Source organism: Lissotriton helveticus, chromosome 6 (genome assembly GCF_964261635.1).
Source record: "Lissotriton helveticus chromosome 6, aLisHel1.1, whole genome shotgun sequence".
NCBI classification, from domain to species: domain Eukaryota; kingdom Metazoa; phylum Chordata; class Amphibia; order Caudata; family Salamandridae; genus Lissotriton; species Lissotriton helveticus.
In genome coordinates, this window is record NC_136067.1 from 1906164397 (window position 1) to 1906190654 (window position 26258).

At 45.3% G+C, this 26258-nt stretch overlaps 1 protein-coding gene across 1 annotated transcript in view; it reads right to left on the minus strand.

Annotated features, from left to right (window-relative positions):
* LOC144762928 (calpain-13-like) overlaps nt 1-26258 on the minus strand; it is a 441560-nt gene that overhangs the window by 49078 nt on the left and 366224 nt on the right. The window contains exon 14 of the mRNA XM_078648230.1: nt 25351-25413. Coding sequence (XP_078504356.1) covers nt 25351-25413 — 63 coding nt within the window. The remainder of the gene's footprint in view (nt 1-25350; nt 25414-26258) is intronic.

Below are 26258 nucleotides of genomic sequence, written 5' to 3' on the forward strand. Positions count from 1 at the left end.
TTTGTAGATTCAGCCTAGTCACCACCCTCCGCGACTCTCGGATCAGGCACACAGATGCGGACCCCCTCAGGCACCAAGGGGGTCCCACTAATGTAGCCTTGGTGCAGAAAGGAGAGCCGCCAAAGTCGGGGTTCCGCCTGCAATATCACTGGCGTGTCCGATGAACAGAGCCCGGGCGCGAGGCTCCAGGGTGGATGGACGGAGCAGCGGCGGGGGGACCCCTTCACACGATCAGCCCTCGGAGCACCGCGTCCCACACAAGCTTCACGGCCGCCAAGGCAAGCCCGGATCAAGACCACCGGGATGTACGCACAACGGTCTCTCGCCAGTGGCCCACTCTCTCGGCCGGGGCCGGCGTTTACATCAACGCCAGGCTGGGTCCAATAGGCGAGGCCCCGGTTTCATCTCCGCGGAGGCCCCGGTCCCTCAGGGGGCACAACTTCGGAACCGCGGCACGCAGGAGCCTCCAGGTCAGACGGTGAGTAAGAGCAACACGTTGCGTTTCTATTTCTGCTCGAGTGTGTCGTCTCGGGGCAGGATATGCAGCAGGATATGCGAGTCAGGCCTGAAGGCTGACGGAGCCGAGCTACAGAGCGACCATTACGATCGCGAGCTTGGCTCCTCCCCGGTGGCTTCATTATTAGTGTTGGTATAGTACTTTGCTTTAGCTGATGTCTATGACAATCCTATTATAAGAAATAGATGTTTAAACCTATACTGAATGTTTACTAAGTTGGCATACTGGAGGCACAACTTGGTTTAATAGGAAGTTTAGTGTTATCAACCAGTCTGTGGAATGTTCATCATTACTTATGCCCATCAGGATTATTAAATGGTTCAGGTTGACTAAACCTCCGCTTATTGCTTTTAGAGTGAGGGCCACCTCTAGCTGTACCAACAACACCAAATGGTAAAATAGAATGGGAGGGTCAGCACTATTTATCATTTGACAGGTGCTTGCAAACAGCCTCACCTCAGTGACAAGTCATAGGCATGTTTGTCAGATCAAATACAGCCCTTCAGTCCACCTTGGAATTTGCCTTTTTGGCTCTGCAGCAAGTGTGAATTTTCATAATTTATCAGATATCCAAATTCTTGGAGAGTATTCATCCTGCGCAAACAACTTCAGCTTTCAGTGGTCACTTTGGAGTTAGCATCTGACAGAATCTTGGACGAGGCTAGTTGAATTTGATAAAATGTAACAACTTGTTAAACCCACAGTTATTGAATCTGGTTCCATCTGGGGCAGTACTGCAAACATCCTCCAACGGGAAGATGTTTTGGGGGATAACCATTCCTTTGGTTGAAATGAACTGCCTTTATGTGTGGACTTATGGCAGAAAAGTGTTCCCAACCATTACCGCTTACACTAAAGGGCTTGTTTGATTGTTGTCGTGAAGGATTTTGTTGAAACTGTACATTTGAAAGAAATTAACTTGGAGGAACAGTCAAATTGAAGGGCTGTAACATTTTCTTTGCTTATGCCATTTGTTTCACCAATTTATTTAGCTCAGGAGAAAATAATTTTGTGTACAGAAACGGAAGACGCAGAATAAGCACCTTTCAATTTGCCTCCAGCTTCTGTGATTTCATCCATAAATGACATCTTGATGCAATGGTATCCCGCAATGCTGTTGCTATCGGGACCAAAAGTCCTCAAAGGAGATGTCCTACAAAATTCTTGTTGTTAGCTCTTTTGAGACCAAATCACTAGAACAACTGTTACCTTCCTATAGAGGTACAAAGAGAATTTGAAAGTCTCAACAGAGAATGAGGTGCATACCCAGCAAAAGCCCCAGCATGCAGAGAAATATTAATAGATGAGTAGGATTTCTTGAGACTAGATTTCATTTGACAATCTCCTGGGTCCTGAGGAGTAGCATTCTCATATGCATTAGAAGAGCTTCTGGATATGTGTGCCAGCAAAGAAATTTAATTTTAAACTATCAGCAAGTCAGACTCAAACCCCTTCAAAGGGTATTTTCCCAAAGCACGTCTTTTAATTATTTTCCTATCAATTCTGTAATTGTTTCACGTAATAGAAGAGCATCAAGAGTCTGTTTTATGTTGATTGCCGACCTGATAACAAACATCCACCGTCAATTCTATGTTCTATGTTCTATGTTACGTTTAATGTTTTAACGATGGTGCAACCAACCCCACCAACCCCTGCTCAAAAATCTCGGACGTGCGTGAAAAACTAGGGGCAGAAACTAGCACAACAAGCACTAAACCCGCAGTATCCCATGTACCTGCCTACAACCATGTAATTGTAGTATGTCATGTTTATTCTGTAACATGTAAATACCAATACATTTTTTTTTATTTTTTTTAAAAGATCCCTAAATTCAGCATATGGTACTTACAATACAGAACTTTCCTCACCCGCTTTGCAGATGGTTGCCCATCTAGAAGAACATCTACCATGGCAATTCCCCTCTTGTTAACATGAATTGGAAATCACCAGCATCTTCCAGGGGAGTATGGTTATAATCCTCCTCTAATTCAGGTATCAAGTAAAACGCTCAATTGAACACCTTAGTGACCCTTAATGACACCAGAGATCGGTCTCTCAGCACTTCTACTTATAAAGAATGCTAAGCAGCCAACAAACCAATATGGAGGCCTCCTGAGTTCTTATATAGGTATGTGCCTAGTGCAAATGCCTCACTCAAGTTCACATTAGGATAATATGGTAATACAAACTCTGAGCCTGCTTTAGAATGATTGCTGGAGGAGTAACAAGAAAGAGGTACTGGCTGCCTGCCTTAGCAGTTTTGTTACAGAGCCATGATCTCCCACCAGCATCCACCGTGCCTCTGCAAGAGAAGAAGGATCGTGCGAGGCCATGGTGGGCCGAAACATATCTGCGCATGCCAGATATTCTAATTTGAATGCAAAATTCATTATAAATTAACTTTAAGAACCACACATTATAGTATACCTGCAGAGAAAGGAACAAAATAGTAAATGACAAAGGTGGAGCAGGGTGTTGTGAGAATAGGGTAGAAAAACTATGGTATTGGTGTACTATGGTATTGGTGTGAGAGAAAAACTAATGACTTACGTTTTACAGGGTACCTGTCTCGAAGCCGCGAACCTCAGGCTATTGGGGCTGGAACAAAGAGGAAGTAGGAGACAAGGAGGTAATGAAATCTACTGCACTGCATTGTCAACCAGGAAACACTACCAGCAGCACTAACTCGAATTCTTTGAGCGCCAGGATGCCCTCAGGGGTAAACGTTCTGCGTTCCTCACGTATGTTAACAGGTTCTTACATCATCAAAGTGACAGAAACTAAGCACGTGACTCTACATTCTTGCTTCTATTTTTATGGTTTGTATCCATTTTGGGCCGATTCACAAACAAAGCTCAAAATCTGCCCCACCAAGTTTACTAACCAATGTAGAAAGGCAGCAAAGATGTAGATTTACAACTTTTTGAAATTCTCAGACCTTTTTCAGCTGAAAACCTATGCCAGACGACGTTTTTCAAGTGTAAACCTGGAAATTGATTGAGATTTCTATTTTTTCAAGGTAAAACATACACTGGTATATTTCCACGTATGAAAGAAGAGCAAGCGCAAACTCACTTGAGAACTTTTTTCTTTTTATTCAAAGCGGAGAAAACTGTTTTTGCTGGACCCCAGTTTGACAGTCTTCCCAAACTTCCCAAACTTCTATGGCGTTCCTTCCCTGGAATTCACTCTCTCCTCCAATATGAGGACATTTACTCTCGTGTGAGCAATTTTTTTGCATGAGGTTGAAAATGACTCTTTGGGATTGCAAACGTAGTTTGGAAGTAAAAAAATAACTAATTGTGCATGTCAATTAAATGAAATGTGTGGTTACTCATAAGTCTGGAAACCACATCAAAAGCTTACCTTACAGTTATAAGGTTCTGCAGGAATATATAGCCATTTGGATATACTCAGCATTCCTCTGCCAGTTGTGACCTTGTGCTGTTTATGGTCTGGAATGCGACCGGGGAAGCTGCTAGTGGCTGACATTAGTTCAAGCATTCTTCCATCAGCTGACCTCCTTGCTCTAAGTGTGACATGCATGCATAAATGTGGGTCCCATGGCCACACCATATCCAGGGCCACTTAAATTATGCGATTGTGCGGCCACTGCAATTTTCGCATAATTGTAGATTTGCGGCATTTGTCACCTAACACATCATCTACCTCATAATCTGCAGATTTGCAAGACAAAAAAAACTGTTTCTACCTCAATTGGTTCAAAGGTTAGGTAACATGCAGTGACATGTGTTGCCATGCTGTGGAAGTTCCTTTGCAAAGGTTGACTGGTCACCTTTCTGTAGCTTATTGCTATAATTGGGTGTTAAACTGTTACTAATGAGGTGCAACCAATGCCCAGACAGCGTTAACAAGTTTAGAAATGACAAAATAATGAAGTAATACTATCACAAAAAGTGCTGCAAAATGGTGCACACTTTGCTGTTTCTAGCCACATAATTTACTCAACCTGACATAATTTTACCCTCGCCTGCCGCATAATTCCAGTGGCCCTGACTATATCTCACTAATGAGATCTTAGTAAATCAGAAACAGTCTGGGGTCTTGTGTACCCTTCAGGAGGGGCCCTGGCCCTTTGGGCTGGACTGTTCCTATTGGAGCAGGCCTGCAACCGATTTGCAGCATGCGGGTCACTGTTTGCAATAGCGAAATGTACAAAAGAACGATGGTCTGAAATTCAGCCTGCGTTATTGGCAGCGGTATTAATTCATGCCTTTCTTCCATCACCTTGTTGTTTTTGCATCAGACGTCCTCGGTGCCATGGTGATGTACAGACCCGAGTCCTAGGCTCACTGTGTCATAGGACTTGAAAAATACCTCACTGATGAGACAAAAATCAGTCTGGGATTGCTGTTCCCATCTGGGGGAGACCTGGCCTAACAATTCGGACTGGACTGTTCCTACTGAGCAGGAACAAAACTGATTTTCAGAAGATGGGCCTCTATCTAGAATCAGGGAAGGACTGGTTGTTTTTTCCAATAAGTAATTCCCCTGGAGGCACTGGAATCCGTTTTGTCTGTCACTTTCTCCATCTCCCCAAGGTTAACTACAGCAGGCACATGAGGATGGGGGATGGAGGGGGGAGAGAGAGAGTCGATGGAAAGCGAGAGGGACAGAGAGATGGGAGCAAGAGAAAGAGGGGCGGGGCTAGTGTGAACATTTTTGTCAGGGCAGTGTTTGATTCTCTGTCCAGCCCTCTCCATCATGGCACGGTGGACAAAAGAATGAAGGTCTGGAATGTGACCCAGAATGATTGCGAGTGGCTAAGATTACTTCAAGCATTACTTTCATCAGCTTGTTGTTTGTGCAGTTCATGGGTTTCAGAATGAATAGAACTTCTAGCAGTGTGCCAACCCACCAAGAGGCCAGACCCGGCAGGAGTCAAAATGTCTGCATTCTAATGCAGACCCTTACCAATGAAAAAGGAATTTAACAGCACCAACACTCAGTATACAGGGCAAACCATAGGTTCTTATTTCTTTTTACCAAAAGTGGATTCCTCTACTGACATTTAGATAATTAAGCGGTGGTGCTGCAAAGCAGAGGTGTCAGCAGTCCCAGCGTATTCCTCCAGAGGACGCTGTATGTTCATTATTCAGTATACTGGCACCTACTGTGCTGGGACACATGCTGCATGACAGGTTGATAGCGTAGGGCAATTCCTTTTCACAGGTCTTGATGAAGATGCAAAAAATGATTATGTATTTTATATTTGTTATTCTTTCTTTGACACTCTCTGTATAAACTCGTAACAAATAAAACAAAAGGCATACCCTGTGCTTGAGAAAATTATTATATCAATCACCGTATGATAGAGTTATAAAATTAGAATTTGCTTACAAATTAAAGCCGGAATAGTCAAAGGCAAAATAAATCACAACAGTGTCAGAATCTAAACCTCTATTCATTTCTATTACAACTTTAATTTATGCACAATTCACACTGTTCATACCTATTGTATTTAAATTACAATTTGAGGGAGTCAGCATCAAATTCTAAATATTGTTTTCATAAGTGAGATATTCATTTTTTAACAGACCCTTCATCGTCCTGCAGCTGAGCCTGTAAGTCGAAGGCACGCTCAGGGCATGGATCTCACCAGCCCATGCCGAAGGAGCTCTGACTCTGCACTCTCGAGTTCTGTGAGCTCCACACCATGTCTACGTCCCGTTAGTCCAAGACACCCTTTAAAGCGCCCAGACTCAGCCCAAGGTAAGCTCCTTCCGCTCTCCAATGAGCGACCCAATGTACATACAACATATCAGGAGTGATGGAATATGGGAAGCAGATCTAAGCTTAAGCCTCTGAACGCTGCGTGTGGTACCCGGATATGAAGAAAACACACAATGGGCAGATAGATCAACGCTTTCGGCAGGTGGAAAGCCACACAACGTGACACAAACTGGTGCAACGTGTGCATAATGTATTAACTTTCCAGCACAAATCTATATTTGCACAGGAAAGTAGCCTACAATAGCACTTTCCACTAATTTGTGTCTATGGGGGCATCCAATTGGCGGTATATGGGCATTCCCATGCTACCGCCCTTGGTTTTTGACGGAAAGTCCTATCTACTAATTATGATAGACTGGGGTTTCGCATAAAAAATAATGCTTCAAGTCAAGCATTCAGTTGGAGAAATCGTTTAATGTCTCCAAATCTATACCACATTACATCTATGCTGCACTGTACAGCTGCCATACAGCACTGGGAAAGTTGAAAGGTTTACTCAAAGTATTTTTTACTGGAAGGGTACCCTTTTTGCACAAAATCTACTCTAGACATCACTTACGCAACTTTACACTGTGGTGTAAAGATGTGTGTGTTGCACTATGCAGCCTCTCTGAGCGCCAATGCAGGGGATGACGCAGGTGTGACATTGTAGTAGATATGTCTCAGCGCGGTTTTCCTCTTTGTGCTATGCAGCAATTTCAGTTCTTATACTGTGTTCACAACTTTGGAATAAATCTGCCGACCCATCTCTAAAGTATACCTCTGCTGTGCACATTTTTCATTCCATTACTCCTTCTAGATGGTTAGCCCGCAGGTGAGAAAATATGTAATTGCACACTGCTGCCTCCTCTAAAAATCTGGAATTTCACTCAATCATACAGCAGGCATTCATTTGTGAATTTCTTGCAGGTGTGAACATTGTGTCCAAAACAAATTCAGTTGTAATCTTACGTTTACAATCAAATTAACTTTTGCGAATGGTGCCCTAGACGTTTATCAGTTTCTTGTATAGTGTTAAGCTCCCCATTCTTCACTTATTTTGGTTTTCTATTTAAGCACTGGGTGGCAGGTGACACTTTACAGAGCAATTCACTCAGTCAAGCATGGCAAACAGTGAGGCGAGTGTTAGACCTGTCAACCTTAGGGTGGTCTTACACAAAACGTTTTGACTGCTTACATCCTCTTTTTGCTGTATCTTTTGGTTGGCCGTAAGACTCTGAGCACTTTAACATTGCTGACAAGTTCTACTGTGCATGTGCTACTCCCTTACACATTGTAACCTTGGTGTATACACAATTGATATATTTAGTTTCATTGTAAGTCTCTTGTAAAGTTGTATACCATATACTCAGGGCCTGTAACCAAAATGCCACTAGTGGTCCTGCATTACTGATTCTGCCACCCATACAAGTACCCTTTCAAACCTATTTCAAGCCTCCATTTGCAAGGCCTGTGCGGGCAGTTTACTGCCACTTCGACATGGCATTTAAAACTACCTGCCAAGCCTCAAACTCCCATTTTATTACACACAAGTCACCCCTATGGTAAGCACTAGGTAGATCTAAGGGTATTGTGCTGTGTAACTAAAAGGTAGGACATGTACTTTCAAGTTTTACATGTCCTGGCAGTGACAAACAGCTAAATTCGTTTTTCATTACTGTGAGACCTACTCCTCTCATGGGCTAGCATTGGGAATTCTTTAAAACACCTTTAAGCTGTAATTCCTGATCAGAAAGGAGAGGCTGCATCACGTTTCATATTTTTGGAAGGGTAATGATAAATCTTCTTTACAGGTAAAGTTGCATTTAAGATTACTGTTTTATAAATGCCACTTTTAGAAAGTGGACATTTCTCTGCTCTTACTGCTCTATGTGCTTTGCAGCCTGTCTCCAATACACGACTGGGGTGGGTGACAGTTGCACTTCGTGCATTCCCTCTACAAAGCCACAAACACAGGAGGCAGGGTATGATAGGGGACTCATCTGCATTCTGTTAGCTCTTCCTGGGCAGGACGAGGGAGGTGGAGCAGACACTTGCACCTGAATAGGCAGTGTAATGTTTGCCATGCAAAGGGGTGATTACCCCCTTCTGATAGTCTTGAGCCAAGGCTGTGATGAAAGGGAGAGCTGTGCACTTCAAGGGCCTCACTTTGAGGTTACCCTAACTTCAAAGGAACATTTGGGTAGAAGTACAGGTTCTCAGATCCTACCAAGACAGTACACTACTCGACCTGTGAAGAACTCCGCCAGTAGTAAAAACTGCTGTGCTACAAGAATTCACACTGTGCTGAAGACTATTCTGGAAAAACTGCTTTTCTACCCTGCTCTGCTGCTTGCTGATCTCTGCCCTGCTGCCTGCTGATCTCTGCCCTGCTGAGGACAAGGACTGGACCCATCTCATTTGCACCCAGAGTGACTCCAAGGGCTTTCCCCCTGTTCTGAAGTCTCAGGGACATCAAAGACTTCCTGCAACTCTACAACAGCACCTGCACTCTGTCACCTTTGAGTCCTGCCCTGCCAAATGCTGCAAATCCAGTCCTGGGCCCTTGAGAGGTAATTCCTGCTGTCCAGAACCATCAAAATATATGCAGTGATGACTTTACGCCAATCAGAACCATCGCAGTGCCCTTCGATGACATCCCTGTATGGCTGAACTCCATCATGGGACCTGGCAGTGAGGCTCGACAACGATGCATCTACCGACTGCGTGAATCGGAACCGAAGCATTGAGTCTTCAACGCAGACGCTTGCTCCAAACAAGGGACTTTGTAAGGGGGACCTGTGTGAGTTCTGTAACCAGCCAGCCCTCCATTGCAGTCGGCCTGAACTTTGGATTTATCCTGGTCCAGCGCTAACTCAAGTAACCCCTTAAAATCATATCTCGACTGCTGACCTAAGCCCATAATGTGATGAAGGGCAAAATACCCGACGAATGTCGAGCGGGAAACCCTCTGTGTGGGGTCTTTAAGAAGCATCACTTTTCATCCTGGAATTTTAGGATCTTTGCAAATAATGAGAAAGTGAGACAGCAAGTACTGTGGAATTTTAGTTTGTGTACTAAACTTTATCTACGCCATCTTGCAGACTCACGTATGAGCATACACGACAGCCATTTTAGGTACCATGGTCTCCCTGTTCACGATCGCCCGTCAGCACACTTCCCTGAACCTTGCAAGCCTTCTCCGCGCACCCTGGCTGCCCCCGCACTCACATGCACAAGCCATGAAACCCCCCCATGACTCTGTCTCAGGGAATCACACCCCGCGCCTGACCAACACCTCCTTTCCGCCCATGAATACCCCTCCTTTGATGACCCCTTCCTCTGAGCCCGACTGCCTGTACGAACCGCTGGTCATCCCTTAGCCCGAGGATACAGTTTTGTGCCCATTACTGTATTCACTCGCCTCTCCTGAAAGGAGCCACTATTGATCACGACCTCCCCATCCCCTGAGATTCGATCAGGCGCACACATTCCAAAGGAATCGGCAGAACACTCAGCTGCGTGATGGCCCCTCCCAATCATATGAGGGGAAAGGGCCTCTACTGTTGTCATGTGTTGGAATGGGCCGGAACTGGTGGGGGGGGGTGCCGGTGATGTCGTTCTCATACTTCACAATGTCCCTGTTGTAATAAAGGACGTTCACATGTCTTAAACCAGTGTATAAAAGACCAGCTCTCAGAGAGGTTGAGAGAGCACCTCAAGACGATACCTTGTTGTCCGATCTGATGTGTTCTACTCCGTCGGAATAAAACTTGTTTCCTGTCTTCCTGTCTCCAGCGCCTGCCTCTTTATTGAATAACTTTGTATGGTATTAGAGGCGTTTTACGCCAGGCAAATTTAACTTAGGAAACATCTACTGAAATCGCCTGACCATTTTGAATTGATCTTTAACAATTGGCGTCCCAAACGCGGGGCCCATCAGCGACACGTGGATCCAGTGGGAGAGGTACCGACGACAGAGTGAACAACTGCAACGATCGGAAGAGCTCCTGTACGATAGACCCTCGTCTGACAGCCGATCATCTGAACTTCACTGATTCCGAGCAGACCTCTCCCGAGTGATCTACGGTCCTGACTGGGAACCACCAGGAGTGCCGCGATAGCAACAAGAGAATAGAGGACAATCGGGCGCTGGAAGCGGAAGACGAGAAACTGTCCATGCGGTCCGGGTAAGGTCGTGGCACACGACAAATTGCGAAATTGATTGATTGATTGTTTGAAAATACTAGTATTACTTATTGACTGTTTCTGAGAAATTCTCTATTTGCAAACAAGCACAGAATCGCCATACTCTGTTTAGTCTTTGCAGATAGTGAAGGGTAGGCAACGCAAGCCTTTAACACGTCGTGCCTACTTTTCTCCTCATTGATTGATTGATTGAATCGAGCATTGAACTGTTCGAAGTTGGTTCTCTTAAGGATCTTCTCTGCCTGCAAACGGGGAAGAATAGGAATATTCTCTCTCCCTTTGCCGATAGTGAAGGGTAGTTAACGCAAACCTTTAACACGTCGTGCCTATTTTGTTCCTCATTGATTGATTGTTTGCCCGAACATTGACTGTTTTGGGAATTGGTTCTTTTTGGAGGTATTCTCTATTTGCAAATAGCGTAGAATAGAATATTCTGTCCAGTCTTTGCAAGTAGTGAAAAGATAGGTAGTGCAGGCTTTTGCCCCCCATTGTAATCCGTCATGCCTATCTTCTCCCCATTGGTTCATAGTTGGGTCAACCCGGACCGCTTTTTAGAGATGAACCATCCAGCTCCACTGGAAGGCACCCCTAATAAGGACATGTTTACTAAGCAAGGACTAGTCGCTATAGCTTATAGTAGGTTATGGCATAAATATACAAAAAAGGATCCTAAAAATCAGTGGCCACTGATAGGTTCATTTGATAAAAATAAAATAAAAACACTAGAAGCAGCTGTAAAAATAAACAAGGCAACGCCCACTATGCTTGATAGTATTGGCATGTGGCGCAAAGAAGCAGAACATCGCAGGAAAAGAGAGGAAGCGAAAATAGTGAAAGAGTTACGAAAAACCACCCATCTGGCCGCAAAAGAACTAGATGAAGAAATAAGAAGAAGAGAGGAAGTTAGACAAACGCAAGAATCAGGACTGGCAGGCCAATGCCCTGTCAGGACCACCTCTGCGCTCTACCCGGGGATACCCTCCAAACAGCAGGCAAATGACGAATTACTGCTCGGTCCTCCAATTATCTACATGCCTCCTCCTTATGCTCCCAGCCAGCCTCTAGCACAACACTCACCAGTTCAAGGTGCAGGTATGGGTGACCCTAGCGCTAGTGCCCCGGCTCTTACGGCCTTCGCACCAGCCGCATTGGTAACAACAGCAGATGAACATGAGACTAGCAGGCACCTAACAGCCAGACCAAATAGGTTGAGCAAAGATGAGCGGGATGGAATCGACAAGATAACAAAAACATTGGTAGAACGGAAGGAGAGCGAAGAATATACGATGAATATGCACAATTCACATGCCGGTAGTCACAGACGGCATTTCATCTTACGGTTCAGCTACCACACCCTGAACGCGTATGAGGATAGGTACCAGAATAAAGGTCCTGCTAAATTGACGGCTCTATATAGAAGGGTCGATGTTGGAGATGGAACTGAGAGCGATGTGACGGACCTCTTCATGCAAACGCTTGAGGTCTTCCGCCACCTCGCGGAACAAAAACCAGAGGTCAAGATCACGGTCCCTGAGACGATTGAGCCCTCATTAGAAGCAGCCAACACGATGATGCCTATCAGAGAAGCCGCCCCCTATTGGGTTCCCCCAAGAGGTCAGGGAACAAACGATGATATCAACCACGCAGATGCAAAAGGGAGGGTTGTGTACAACTGGGTTTACCAACCATGGGATCGGCAAGATATCTTAACTTTTAGACAAACCCTGCCCGATTTACGAAAGAACCCTACAGCATTTTATACAGAACTGGCACCTGTTGAACACAGATCCATCCAGACCCAAACTTGTTAAACCGATGTATGCGCATCGGCGAAATAAGAACCTCAAAGATCTGATAGTCAGATCGCGCTTCGACAGCCCAATGGCAAAAATTCCCTTCATACAGAAGTCGATAACAGGTACTGATGCCTTTAAAGGCACTTCTCGATGTGGCACATGTCTATCCTGTGATGGAATCATCCCAGGAGATACTCTAACACATAATGATTTTAAAATAACAGCAAAGGAACTTTGGACCTGCAAGACAAGCAATGTTGTCTATTTGATTTTATGTCCGTGCAACAAAGGGTATGTTGGCGAAACTGCCCGTATGATCAAAACACGCTTGACGGAACATAAATCTGCGATCAAGACAAAGAAACTAACATCTCCCCTAGTGAGTCATTACATAGAGTATCGCCATGCCCCAACTGATATCAGATGGCGCATTCTTGAGAAAATACACACACCCGATAATGCTGGCGGCGATAAAATAAGAAAGAAGTCTTCTGGATTTTTTCGCTTAAGACATTCTCGCAAGGCCTGAATAATGATCTGCCCTGGTCAAATGCCATCCTCTAATAGGAATAGCAGCTTAGCCATTGTTGAATGAGCTGTCCAGGAGCGATTTCTGTCTCCCCCAACCTTTCCACCCCCTCTTTTCCCCCCCTTCCCGTCCCCCCTTCCCTCTTCCCCCCTCCCCCGGTTTCCCTCCCCCCCCCCTCCCCCCAGTTCCACTCAACTCCACCACAATCTATTCGTAGTGTGGGAAAAGAATAATACTTATGTCAGGGTCAAATAAAAGAAACACATGTATTTCCCTTGGGGGGAAACGTACCCCTTAAGGGCTAGATAAACATCGTTATATTTTCTCCATAAGAAAATAAATGACAAACACATGCATGCGTTATCGTCGCTTTGTTTCTGAGTCGAGGGCTGAAAATGAGCTTCGCCTTGTAAAAGACGCTATATCCCTTTAAACACAATGGACAGCATTTACGCTATATCCCTTTAAATAAAACAGACTGCATCCACCAATGACTAGTCCGTTTATATAAAAGACGCAGGGAGTCACAGACTCAAACCTTGACCGAACGAAGGAAGACGGCATACGTGACTCACAGACCTGGGAGAACGGTAAGAATAGATAGGCTTTAGTAGGGTTAATCATTTCCGTGTGCAAATTAATTGAGAACCACGTTCGGGTGACACCCTCTTTCCTTTGCCTTACAGTATAGACAAACGGCAACGCGAACAACTTACACCCTGTACCGCTCCAGCCAATCAGCTAGATGTTTGCGAGTGCACCGGTAAGAATTACCTATACGGTGTACATGTCCTTTAATTTAAGGGAGGTAGGCTATAGATATTACTTTTCCTAAATCAGGACTTCATTCTTACAGCTGCCGGTGTCTACATAGAGCGGTCTCTTATCTGACCTGCCACCAAACGGACGAATTGCATTTCCGTCAAGTCTGACCGGCCCCCTGCTTGTCCACACGGTATACTAAACCCTCTGAGCAGGTGGGGCTTTTTGAAGTTAAGTCGGTAAGAACCGCTGTGCTTTCCTATTTAAACAATTAGGAAAAGTAAAGACAGTTTATAATAGTAAATGTTTTCAACTTTAGGGTCAGCAATACGAGCATCCCACAGCGTCCCCAGCGTCCTGATATACCATAGAGTGGAAAGAAGATATTTTAACCATTATCAGATTAACACATGCCACCAGTCACGAGTCACTATACTTAAGGTAACATGCACCAGTGCTAAAAGGTAATACAACTGTGCCGTCCTAATTAAACTAAAACACCTTATATGATACGTTTTGTTTTCATACCATTTCAGATATTAAGTGCTTTGATATTCCTGTAATCGGAGTACTTTGTTGGGAAATCCGCCCGTAGAGAACTAAACCTAATATATATCTACGCCATTTTTGTGACATATTAAAAGGTGAGACAATTGCATGTGTGAGTAGAAATAATGTTTTAGAAAACAATCGCTTCATATAGGGAAGTGACAAGCTGCCGTGATATACGTTTGTAGTATCTGAAGCATCTGTCCCCTAAATAGGAATAGGCTAGGTTTAATATGCGTGTATCCATTGATACATGCAGAGACTGGCACACATGCATGAGTTAGTTATTTATTTTTTTAAAACATAAATCCAGTCATAGAGTAGTGGGCATTCCTTGTAGTGTTTGTGAAAGAAAATATGTATACAGCACAGTATATACCCATGCCATCTTGCCCTGATATCAACTTTGCCTTTAAGTTATCAACGTAACCCTAGGGTAACTAGACAAGTTGAATTGTGAATGGAAAATATATATACAGCACAGGATATACCAATGCCAGTCCGACCTGACCTAAGCTTGTCTTGAAGCTATCAACGAACCACCAGGGTAACTAGACAATTTGAACTGTATATGCCAAATGTCAACAATGTAAAAGAACTATAAGGCATGTTTTTGCTCTATTTCTATGATGTTATACAACAAATGCTGATACTGTTATTAGCCTTCAAAACGTGTTTATGTTCTACCTTGAAGATGCTTATGGATATAGATAATGGACACATTCTAATGGGTTCAATATAGATGCTTAGAGCAATAATGCGGTTTATCATTATACATATAAGAAAGAATGACTAGCGGTACAATGAACATGTTATAAACGATTGGAAACTGCTTCACCAGGAAAAAGAATTATATAGTAAAAAATGTTCATAATTATTATTTTTACAGAATATCGATGGTACAGTCCTGAAGAAGACCCAACTCACGTGTCGAAACGCGTCGACAGGAAACCATCAGTTTTTAAAATGTTTATTGAAATTTTAATCTTGACATATCATGTATAGATACAATGAAGTTTGCACTGACTCTGAACATTGTAATGCATTTTTATCATATGAATTACTTATGAATATTTGAAAGAAATTAAAACCAATTTTATTGGAGAAAGCAGTTGTCGAATGTTGTTGTAGATAATTCTATCTACATGTGTACTTGCTAGTTACGTTTGTGCATGCCTGGGAATTTTTGTTTACATATATACAGCCTTGGGCTCAACCATAATGACTCTAGCGGACATTGATTTGTTTTTCGGGTTGTGTCTGCCGGCTGATGTGTGGAAGCAAATCCGGAAAGCCGACCACACAGACCTGTTCGGACACACCTGGAAACAACTCGATGACCTAGATAGGCAGCGAGAGCCCGGAAAGAAACCTGTAAAGGACATACTGGAACTCCCCGACAAAATAGTGCAGAAGCTAAAGACGTTGATCCCAGAAAAGAAGGTAGACTGGTCGGTAGTCACGGCCTGTCGCCAGAAACCTCAGGAAGATGTATCAGAATACTTCTCACGATTTGAAACATTGTTCTCCGACTACAGTGGCCAAGATATGACCACCGCAACCGGACAACACCTATTCGTGCAAAACTACGTAAAGGGGCTATCGCAAGAGGTCTCCCAAAAGTTACAGACTAGCGAGAGTAGTTGGGGAGCCTCTAAACCTGCAGCTATCCTTCAATTGGCTCAGTATTACGAACACCAAAAGAACGAGAACGAAAGGGCAACTGAGAAAAAGAAAAAGGACTTAAAGGAACGAGTAATGATTGCTCAATTGCAGGGAGTGACTACAGGAAGGGAACGGTATAGGGGAAATTACCAGTCGAATGCCCCTAGGAATTCGGCCCCTAGAGACCGCAACCCCACACCTGGCGCTCCACGAACCGACCTCGATGAGAACCAGTGTGCATTTTGCAAAGAATTTGGGCATTGGAAGTCTCAATGCCTGGCCCTTCGGGAAATGATTAAAAATAAAGAAACCAGGGACATGACAAATGGCCCCAAAACTGGAGGGCAAGGACGAGGGCAGACCCGCGACGCCACCAATGACCGATCTGACAGACCAAACACATTTGACCGCCCCCGACAGAATCAGTGCCAACAGTCCGACTGCAACAATGCTCACGACTCTGCATAGGACTGCCAGGGGCAAGGGAGGGATCCAGTCGAGCTCTGTGTTGACCAGCAAGGTCCTTACGTCACTGCTAAGGTCCTGGGTACAAGGTCTCCATTTTTGGTAGACACTGGAGCGACACGTAGTGTATTATCAAAACGACTGATTCCAAGGGCACCCTTGTCTGGCTCACACATTACCTCGATAGGTTTCGATGGAACGCCCTCCACTAATCCCCTGTCTGTACCTATCTCCTTTGACCTAGGAAACAATCCCACTGACACAACATTTCTGCTCTCCTCCAACTCCCCTGACGCCATTATGGGTATTGATTTACTGAAACATTTCCGAGCTACTATTAGGTGTTCCCCGGAAGGAGTCCGAGTCATCCTGTACGACAACCCGAGCATGTCCAGACCCTACCCCGCACGACATATGTACACCATAACAGATGCTGACCTATCCTTGCTCGATACCCTACCCCTGTACCTATGGGCCAGAAACGACTCGGATGTAGGACGAATGATGATCGATCCTGTACACATAACTGTTCAACCAGATGCAATACTCCCGAAACTCCCACAGTACCGGATATCGCCCGAAGGCGAGAAAGCATTGGTAGCGATTATTCAGTCCTTGGTAGATGCAGGAGTGGTAGAGGAAGTGGTTAGTAATGTCTGCAATAGCCCTATCCTACCCATTGTAAAGAAACAAGGTGAGGGAGATGAGAAAGCGTACCGCTTTATCATCGACCTGCGAGAAATCAACAAAGTGGTGGTGCCACAGTACCCCGTAGTCTCAGACATCGCCACCATTTTGACTCTCATCCCGTCCACAGCCACCACCTTCACCGTTATTGATCTTAAAAATGCATTCTTCTCTATCCCCATCCATCCAGACAGCCGTTATCTCTTCGGCTTCACTTTAAAAAACCGTTCATACCGATTTTGTAGAGCTCCCCAGGGCTACACTGAAAGTCCCAGCATTTACAGCCAGGCCCTCAAAAGACAGCTGGACGCCGTCCAGCTACCAGATGGAGTGGTATTGATCCAATATGTTGATGATATCCTTTTGGCGGCCGACTCCACTCCACTTGCAATCACAGCCACTATCCAACTCTTGCACTTTCTTGCGGAGAATGGCCACAAAGTCTCCAAAAAGAAACTGCAGTTCTGTCAGCCCCAAGTAACCTACCTAGGCCACCTCCTGTCCAAAGAAGGGAGGAAACTTACGCTCGACCGAATCCAAACCATCCTAGACACCCCCATTCCAAAAACGCAGAAGCAAGTCCGTTCATTAGTGGGCCTTACTTCTTTCTGCCGACAATGGTTACCAAATTTCAGTCTCATTATAAAACCCCTACTTTCTCTGTTGGCCAAAGGTGTTCCGTTCCCACTCCCGTGGACTCCCGAATGCCAAGCATCCTTTAAGGAATTGCGGGATGCCCTTTGCTCGGCACCCGTTCTAGGAACACCAGATTACTTCAAGCCCTTCTCCCTCTTCACTCACGAAAGGGAGGGATGCGCATTGTCTGTTCTAACTCAGCCCATCGGCACCAAACAACGCCCTTGTGCCTACTTCTCTGCCACTCTTGATCCAGTCGCCAGAGCTCTACCTGCCTGCCTTCGAGCAGTAGCCGCTGCTGCTGTCTCTATCCGCCAGAGTGAGGGAATTGTGCTTTCAAACTCCCTCACGGTATTAGTGCCCCATGCAGTTGACACCCTTTTGAGCCAGACTAAGACTCAACATCTGACTAGCGCACGACTAACGGGGTACGAACTAACTCTACTTGCTCCCCACATCACCCTGAAGAGATGCACGACATTGAACCCTGCTACACTGTTACCCTTACCCGATAATGACCCCGATGTGCCCCCTATACACGACTGTGTGACCCTCACGGACGAACAGACTAGGAGTAGAGTTGACCTCCGAGACATTGCTCTTACAGATCCTGATGGAGAACTATGGGTAGATGGCTCTTGTATCAAACTCCCAGACGGCACCACTTCTGCTGCCTACGCGGTGACGACAGCTCGAACAGTAGTTGAAACCGCTCGCATCACACAACGATCCGCACAGGCAGCAGAACTAATTGCCCTCACACGAGCATGTATCATAGCAGCGGGAACTACGGCAAACATTTACACGGACAGCCAGTACGCCTTCGGGGTGGTTCATCATTTTGGGCTCCTATGGAGGGAAAGGGGATTCCTGACGTCCCACGGTACACCCATCCTTCACGGAGATTTAGTCTCCGCCCTGATTGAAGCAGTTCTTCTCCCCAGACAATTAGCAGTGATCAAATGCCAGGCACACAAGGAAGGTGACAGATTTAGTTGGACAGGGAAACGCACTGGCCGACACCACTGCCCGAACCACAGCTGAAAATAGGACAACGACACGCATGTATGTGACCAGGTCACAAGCAGAAAAATGGACCGACGCTAGGGAAACAATCAGGGACATCCAATCGGCCAGCACACCACACAAACTGACTGAGTGGGCGCGGGTGGGTCTAAGGGACGATGAAGACTGCTGGCGGACAAAAGACACGAACAAATGGTTGCTGCCTGATGCATATTTGATCCCCATACTGACAATGGCACACTCCCCTGCACACATAGGTTCTGCCCCCATGATTGAACTCATTTCCAAAGTCTGGCACAACAACAAGATCCCCGACTCGGCCAAACGCCTAGTCCAGCAGTGCCTTATCTGCCTACAACACAACCCCGGGAAAGGAACTGTGGTACCCCGGGGAGGGTTTGGGATCCCCGACCACCCCTTTGAGGTCCTTCAGATGGATTACATCCAATTAGAGAGGTGCCAAGGCTTGAAGTACGTATTGGTCATTGTATGTGCCTTCAGCAAATGGGTGGAAGCCTATCCGACCCGTGATAACACTGCCATGACTACTGCCAAAGTACTACTGAAAGAGTTTTTCCCCCGCTACGGCCTTTGTCGAATTTTATGGAGCGACAATGGCCCCCACTTCATAGCTGAAGTTATCCAACTAATCCTGAAGGGGTTGGGGGTAAAACAAAGGTTCCATGCGGTCTTCCACCCCCAATCCGCTGGCCTGGTTGAACGACACAACGCTACACTGAAACTGAAACTGTCAAAAATAGTGGCCACCACAGGACTTAAGTGGCCAGATGCCCTTCCACTGGCATTACTATCGATGCGCTCAACTCCCACTAAGCACCACTTGACCCCCTACGAAGTTGTGTTTGGGCAGCCTATGAACCTCTGGACTGCCCCCAAACCAACCTCCATTCACGACGTCCCCGACGTCCTGCTGTCAGATTATTTGTACAAGTTAACTAAAACATTGTCTGTCATTCATCAACAGGTGCAGCAGGCCATCCCCGATGCTTCCAGGGGTCCCGGTCACGATATCCAACCGGGGGACTACATCTTAATCCGGAACTTTCAACGAGCAAAGAGTCTGGAACCCCGGTGGACGGGCCCCTGGCAAGTACTGATCACCACTCGGACGGCTCTTCGAGTGGAGGGGAAAAAGAACTGGCTACATGCGCACCACTGCAAGAAGGTTTCCTCGACCCTGGCCACGACAGACAACGTCAGCACCCAAGAAGAGCTCCTGAACAAAGACCGACCATCACTGAACTGCTATCCTGATACCGAGGCACTTGAACTTGCAAAACACTCTGATCCCACTGTGCCATCTCGAGAAGGGTATTTCCTGCGTCGAAAGGAGGGAGCTTCGGCTAAGTAGGCCACTGACTAAGTTAAAAATCTCAGAACGGTGACCCAAAGCAACCAAGGGTTACCCGGAGAGAAGCTAAACAAAGTCTGTGGTTCTGCCCACTACCGAGCACCTTGAAGATGAAGATGATGGAAGCGCCAGATAAGAAGATGATGGAAGCGCCAGATAAGAAGACGTCGGAAGCAACAGGAAATACCCACTACAGGAATCCAAAGACTGACAATTTGCACAAATCAAAGACAATCGCTTTCTTCATTGTCCTCCTCTTTTGCCTCCTCCTCATGACTTCCTTCTGGATCTTGGAGGAAAGCACGCCCGCTCACCAAATGTTGCCAACCACTGTCCAGCCAACCACGAAAGAGCACCACCTGATCACCCTTTCACCTCAGCTCCGTGAAAGGCGTAGGGAGTTCTGGAACAATTCCTTCGTACAACTGTTGCACCAGCACAACCTTGCTGCAAATGCCATGAACTGCTGGATCTGTGGGTTGCTCCCACATGCTACCGGACACTCCATCCCCTTCATCCCTTCTACTTTCTCAGTTCACGGCTCCTGCCTCGCCTGGTTGATCCTCATGCAGGAAAGCCACAAGGACAACGCAACTTCTGGTCAAACGGTGTCACACTTCTACTATGGGTTCTGGCTGAACAAAACAGGAAAACCCTTTTGTCCTGCAATTTCAGGTTCAACCTTCCTCACGAACATCCCTGCCAAAGAAAGGGTCGAGATGCAAGTGCTCCACAATCCAGCCAGACCCACCTTCTCCCACCTGCGGAAACAAACGGCTGCCACCCTGACCGTGGCCCTGTCTGTCATCAATGTCACAGGACTTGTATGCCTCGAAGGACAAGGAACGCAGCTGGTGGGTCACAGTTCTTGTCGCATCACCAAAACATTGGTCTCAGCTGACCCCCCCTCCTTTGTTGCTTCCCCGAATATGTACTTTGTTTGTGGCACCAAAGCTTACACTTGGCTCCCAAGAGGCTGGAGGGGTACGTGCTACATCGCCTTCATTCTTCCTCCCACGTATGTAGCTCCAGCCAACCACCACCGGCAAAAGCGCGCCGGAGATGTTGAACAAGCCGACTCCACCGGAGCACAGTTCCTGGATGCAGCAAAGGGACTTGTTCCTCTGTGGGGACCAATGGCAAATAGCCGCGCTATCCGACACCTGACTCAGGCATTAGAAACAACCATTAACATCACCGCTGGCATCCTCGCCAACAACACGGCTGAGCTTCAGGCCGTCCGCCTTGTGGCTCTTCAAAACCGTCTTGTTCTAGATGTGGTTCTGGCCGACCGCGGAGGTGCATGCCGCATCATCGGCTCCAGCTGTTGCACCTACGTGCCAGATAACTCACCTTCAGTCTACAAGGCAATCGAACACCTCCACAGACTGTCCTCAGAGGTTCACCAGGAGCAGGAAGGATGGTCGCTTGGAGGCTGGTTCTGGGACACTTTGAAGAACTGGGGATGGAGATTGTTCACATTTCTATTGATACCAATCATGATACTGTGTGGGTGTTGCTTAGGTATTCAATGTTTACCATCTTTATGTGCACTCATTTCCAACTGTATGTGCCCAAAGACTTTGAACTTTAAAACTGAGCACATGAGTCCCCTATACGAGATAGAGGTGCGTGGTCTCATGGGGATCGATCCGAACTGACAAGCTGGCGAGACATGTTAAAGGGAGGACTGTAGAATTTTAGTTTGTGTACTAAACATTATCTACGCCATCTTGCAGACTCACGTATGAGCATACACGACAGCCATTTTAGGTACCATGGTCTCCCTGTTCACGATCGCCCGTCAGCACACTTCCCTGAACCTTGCAAGCCTTCTCCGCGCACCCTGGCTGCCCCCGCACTCACATGCACAAGCCATGAAACCCCCCCCATGACTCTGTCTCAGGGAATCACACCCCGCGCCTGACCAACACCTCCTTTCCGCCCATGAATACCCCTCCTTTGATGACCCCTTCCTCTGAGCCCGACTGCCTGTATGAACCGCCGGTCATCCCTTAGCCCGAGGATACAGTTTATTGCCCATTACTGTATTCACTCGCCTCTCCTGAAAGGAGCCACTATTGATCACGACCTCCCCATCCCCTGAGATTCGATCAGGCGCACACATTCCAAAGGAATCGGCAGAACACTCAGCTGCGTGATGGCCCCTCCCAATCATATGAGGGGAAAGGGCCTCTACTGTTGTCATGTGTTGGAATGGGCCGGAACTGGGGGGGGTGCCGGTGATGTCGTTCTCATACTTCACAATGTCCCTGTTGTAATAAAGGACGTTCACATGTCTTAAACCAGTGTATAAAAGACCAGCTCTCAGAGAGGTTGAGAGAGCACCTCGAGACGATACCTTGTTGTCCGATCTGATGTGTTCTACTCCGTCGGAATAAAACTTGTTTCCTGTCTTCCTGTCTCCAGCGCCTGCCTCTTTATTGAATAACTTCGTATGGTATTAGAGGCGTTTTACGCCGGGCAAATTTAACTTAGGAAACATCTACTGAAATCGCCTGACCATTTTGAATTGATCTTTAACAGTGCGACTTTTTGAAAACAGTTGGGGTGTGGGAAGTTGCCAAGGTTTTTCAGCCACAGCATTACAAATCTCTCTTACAAGTTTGCAGTCTATGTGAGCTTTACCAAATTTGTAAACTTTTAAGGAAGAACATATAACAACCTCTTCTAAAAGTAATACTGTGAAAAGGCTTTTATTGGGAGATATGTGTGAAAAAAACCTTTTGCAAGAAAAGTTTCTCTCAAAATCTTCTTATGCAGATATTCTGTTCTGCAAGCAGACTAGGGTGAAAATTAGCAACTTTGTAAACTGCATAAAATGCAATGTTTGCTGGTTTTACTCATATTCGAGGGCGACGTTCCATGTTTTAAAGCTTCACACATGATATGGGCCACCGTGTAGTTCATGAAGTTACTCATAAACTCTCTATTTTAGCAGGGTCCTGGTTGAATCCTTGTAATGATGAGCTTCATGTTACCTTTCGTAGTGTGTAACTTTAATTGTGCCTACTCTACTGTTAAGACGTTTAACCTATTACCCAATTTCGTATATCTTACGAGATTGTAAGTACTGCATCATGCATTACTCAACATCTGCAACTTTAAATAAGTCACTCCCTTCTCTCAGATTAATCCATATTAAATATTTACACAGTCCTATCACGTTCCACCCCAACATGCCACTGTGAACAATGAACACTTTTTACTTCTGTTTTCATATGTTCAGTTCGCAAATTGCTCTCTGTGCCCACCATCTATCTGTGCAAAAAAACCATAATTTACAATCCCATGTCCGAATCAGACATAAAAATGGTGGAATTTTCCCCTTACGTATGGGATTTGCTCAAACAGGGCCCAATTTACAGAAGGTAGTTTACTTCCTCTGGCGTCCTCCTATGTTAGGAGGAAATTTCCGATTGTAAAATTCAGAAAGGATTTTCATCTCATGGGATTTCAGGACAGTTGTAGGTCGTCAGGACTATGTGAAAGTATTTGTTAAATTCTTATTACTGACACCTATTACCATCAACCATAGGGCATGTATGTGCTCAAAATATGCACACATGCATATTTCAGGAGTGCAACAGGGTGTCCTTTTTACACCCTTGCAACCTTGAAATTGCATTCTCAATTTGTGATTCTCTAATTGGTAATCGCAAATTGAGAATGTCTCCACATTCATTCGTATGGGCCTCCTAGCCCATGGGAATGAATGGGAAGGTATTCCTTATTTGGGAATCTCAATTTGCTATTCACAAATAAGGAATATGTTGGATTCGCAACATTTTTAGCAAATCTTACATACATTGCCTTTTGCGATTCTCTAATTGAGAATCGCAAAACTCTTATTTGATACATATGGCCCTATTTGCCTATTTCTAAATATTAGCAGATAATTGAACATTGCAAAATACATAACAATATTAATACCAACTCCTTCAGTCCATATTGTCACATTTGCAGGAAGGACTATAATATTAAGTCGGTAGCACTGGTAGTGACATATGGGCAGGGAGAGTGGGTGGCGAAAGTTGTAGTTGCCTTCTGAGAAATATCTTAGGCCCTGGCTCTTTTGTCCCCAAACAATTAAGCACTGCTGAGGAGTCAGAGTTCAAAGCTAGAAATAGGTCTGGGTTGAGTTCACGGAGTTCCACTACGCGGAACTCCACAAAGTGACTAAAAACACTACCACGCTACGCAGAGTTTTACAAGTTGCAGAGTGCATTATGTCACGCCGCTTGCACTGATATTTAGCACCTGGTGTTTGTTCCGTGCTTGAAAATCTGCACGAACAGCACCATGCACAGGGCAAGAGGGCACTGCTTCTTTCTGCAGCTTGAGTAGATTTTCTACTCGAGCGGCAGCTTCCTCAACCCTACGGATGGTTTCTCAACATGAGCGGCTGCAACCATCCACAACTGCCTACATTGAAAAGTCTCATTTGGAGGTGGTCCAGCGTGCTGCGCGGAGTGCAGAAAACTCCACAAACTCTGCGAAGGAGCGGAGTTCACTGCCCGGGCCTAGTTAGAAATAGCTATAAAAACTAATGTAATCTGTCACCTGACATCCCTCCTCAAGCCCATCAAGGTGGTTCTCTATGCCCTTGCTAATACTGTAACAATTTTAGGGGGGGGTGAGGGTTCCCTCTATCACCGTACTCCAAAATTTAAAAAGAAGGTTTCATTTAGGAGCATATTTTGATGGGAAACCACTTGCAAAATATTTATAAATCCCACCTACTTAGTGGGTTAATGGGTTGACTTCCGGAACACTCAAAACTGGATCATGAGTATTTAATCACACATAAAATGACCCCATACTAGCATAATTTTTACGTATGCATCAATACTTCTGGAAGTACAAATTCACTTTTTGTAAATACCAAAAGTAAATGAGCACTCATTGGCAGCTATATTAATACCAAAATTAAACTAAGGTGTAGACAAAGTTTTAAAACCAGGACCAACACAATGTCCACCTGTATGGGTGTGCACATCTAGTATAAGGGGTATTTTTTTTAAATGTATATCTAGTTGCTTTACCCCTTCCTAATCCGTAACCCATCTGCACATTTCCACTTGCTTCTTCTACATATGTGTAACTCTAGCTGTGTCCCTGTAGCCCAGGGTTCAGTTGCATTAATGCAGCGTTTGCGTGAATTATATGCTTTTTCGAATTGCGCATGGGAACATGAAATGAAGAAAATTGTGAATTTGGCTCACTGCTTCTGGCTCAGTAGTTGGCATATGATATTGTCACTTTGAAAATGCAGCACACACATATTTCACGCAAAGAGGACATTTATCGTAACCCTAACTAATTAAATTGTGTGTAATCATAATGTGTAATCAAGAAAATATATAATGGATGTTCCGCCTACCTGCCGTGCGTATTGAGCAAAAATGCTTTCGGGGCTCCTCTGTTGGGACGGTTTTACCGTGGTCTGCAAGAAACGCAGGAGTAAAACACCAGCAATTCTACTTCAAGACCTTTCAAGAACAAGACAACAAACTTACACGCTATTCTTCTTGTCTAACTAACCATACCAAACAATTTTCTGAGAGCTGGAAAGAAAATCAAATGATCTACAAAAGCATTTCCGTGGGTGACTCAGATGAGAATATACCATGTAAATGCATAAAGATTTACCTAATGAAAGCAAATCACATGTGAGGGAGAGTTACATTTTTCATGAGGCAAACACAGCAGGAATTGTTTGGAAATTTTGAGCACAATCACAAAACATTTTGATTAGCGCAATGTCATGCCCTAGTTTCTAAGAAGCTACTGGAACTTTGCAAAAGGGATGGACTAAATTATGCATCAAGAAAATGCAAATTATAGGATTTATAGCACTGTTCCAGCATTTCAAGCATGTAAGAGACCAGTCAGTCCAAACCTGAAACAGAGGCTGCGTCTTATATTCACATTTACAGGTCTAACATTATGAGATGCAGCCATGCCTTAACGTACTAGCTTCCGGGGACACATCAAGCTCTACTGCTGGCCAAGGTGCCTGATTTTGTACAACAAATGAATAACCCTTCGATGCTTGTGAAGGAACGGTTCCGCCACAAGCGCCGGTTGGGCTGTGCTTATGACGGAACCGTTCCGTCACGGCCACGGCCATTTCTTAGAACCTTCAGCACAGCGCGAAAATTCGCGCTGCGCTGAAGGTGTTAAAACAGCCCTCTGATAAGCCTGACTGCTCGACAGCAATTATCTACTTTAACCTCTGTAAAGCCCCTGGGGATCCACTGGACTCTGTGCACACTACACCTTACTTTG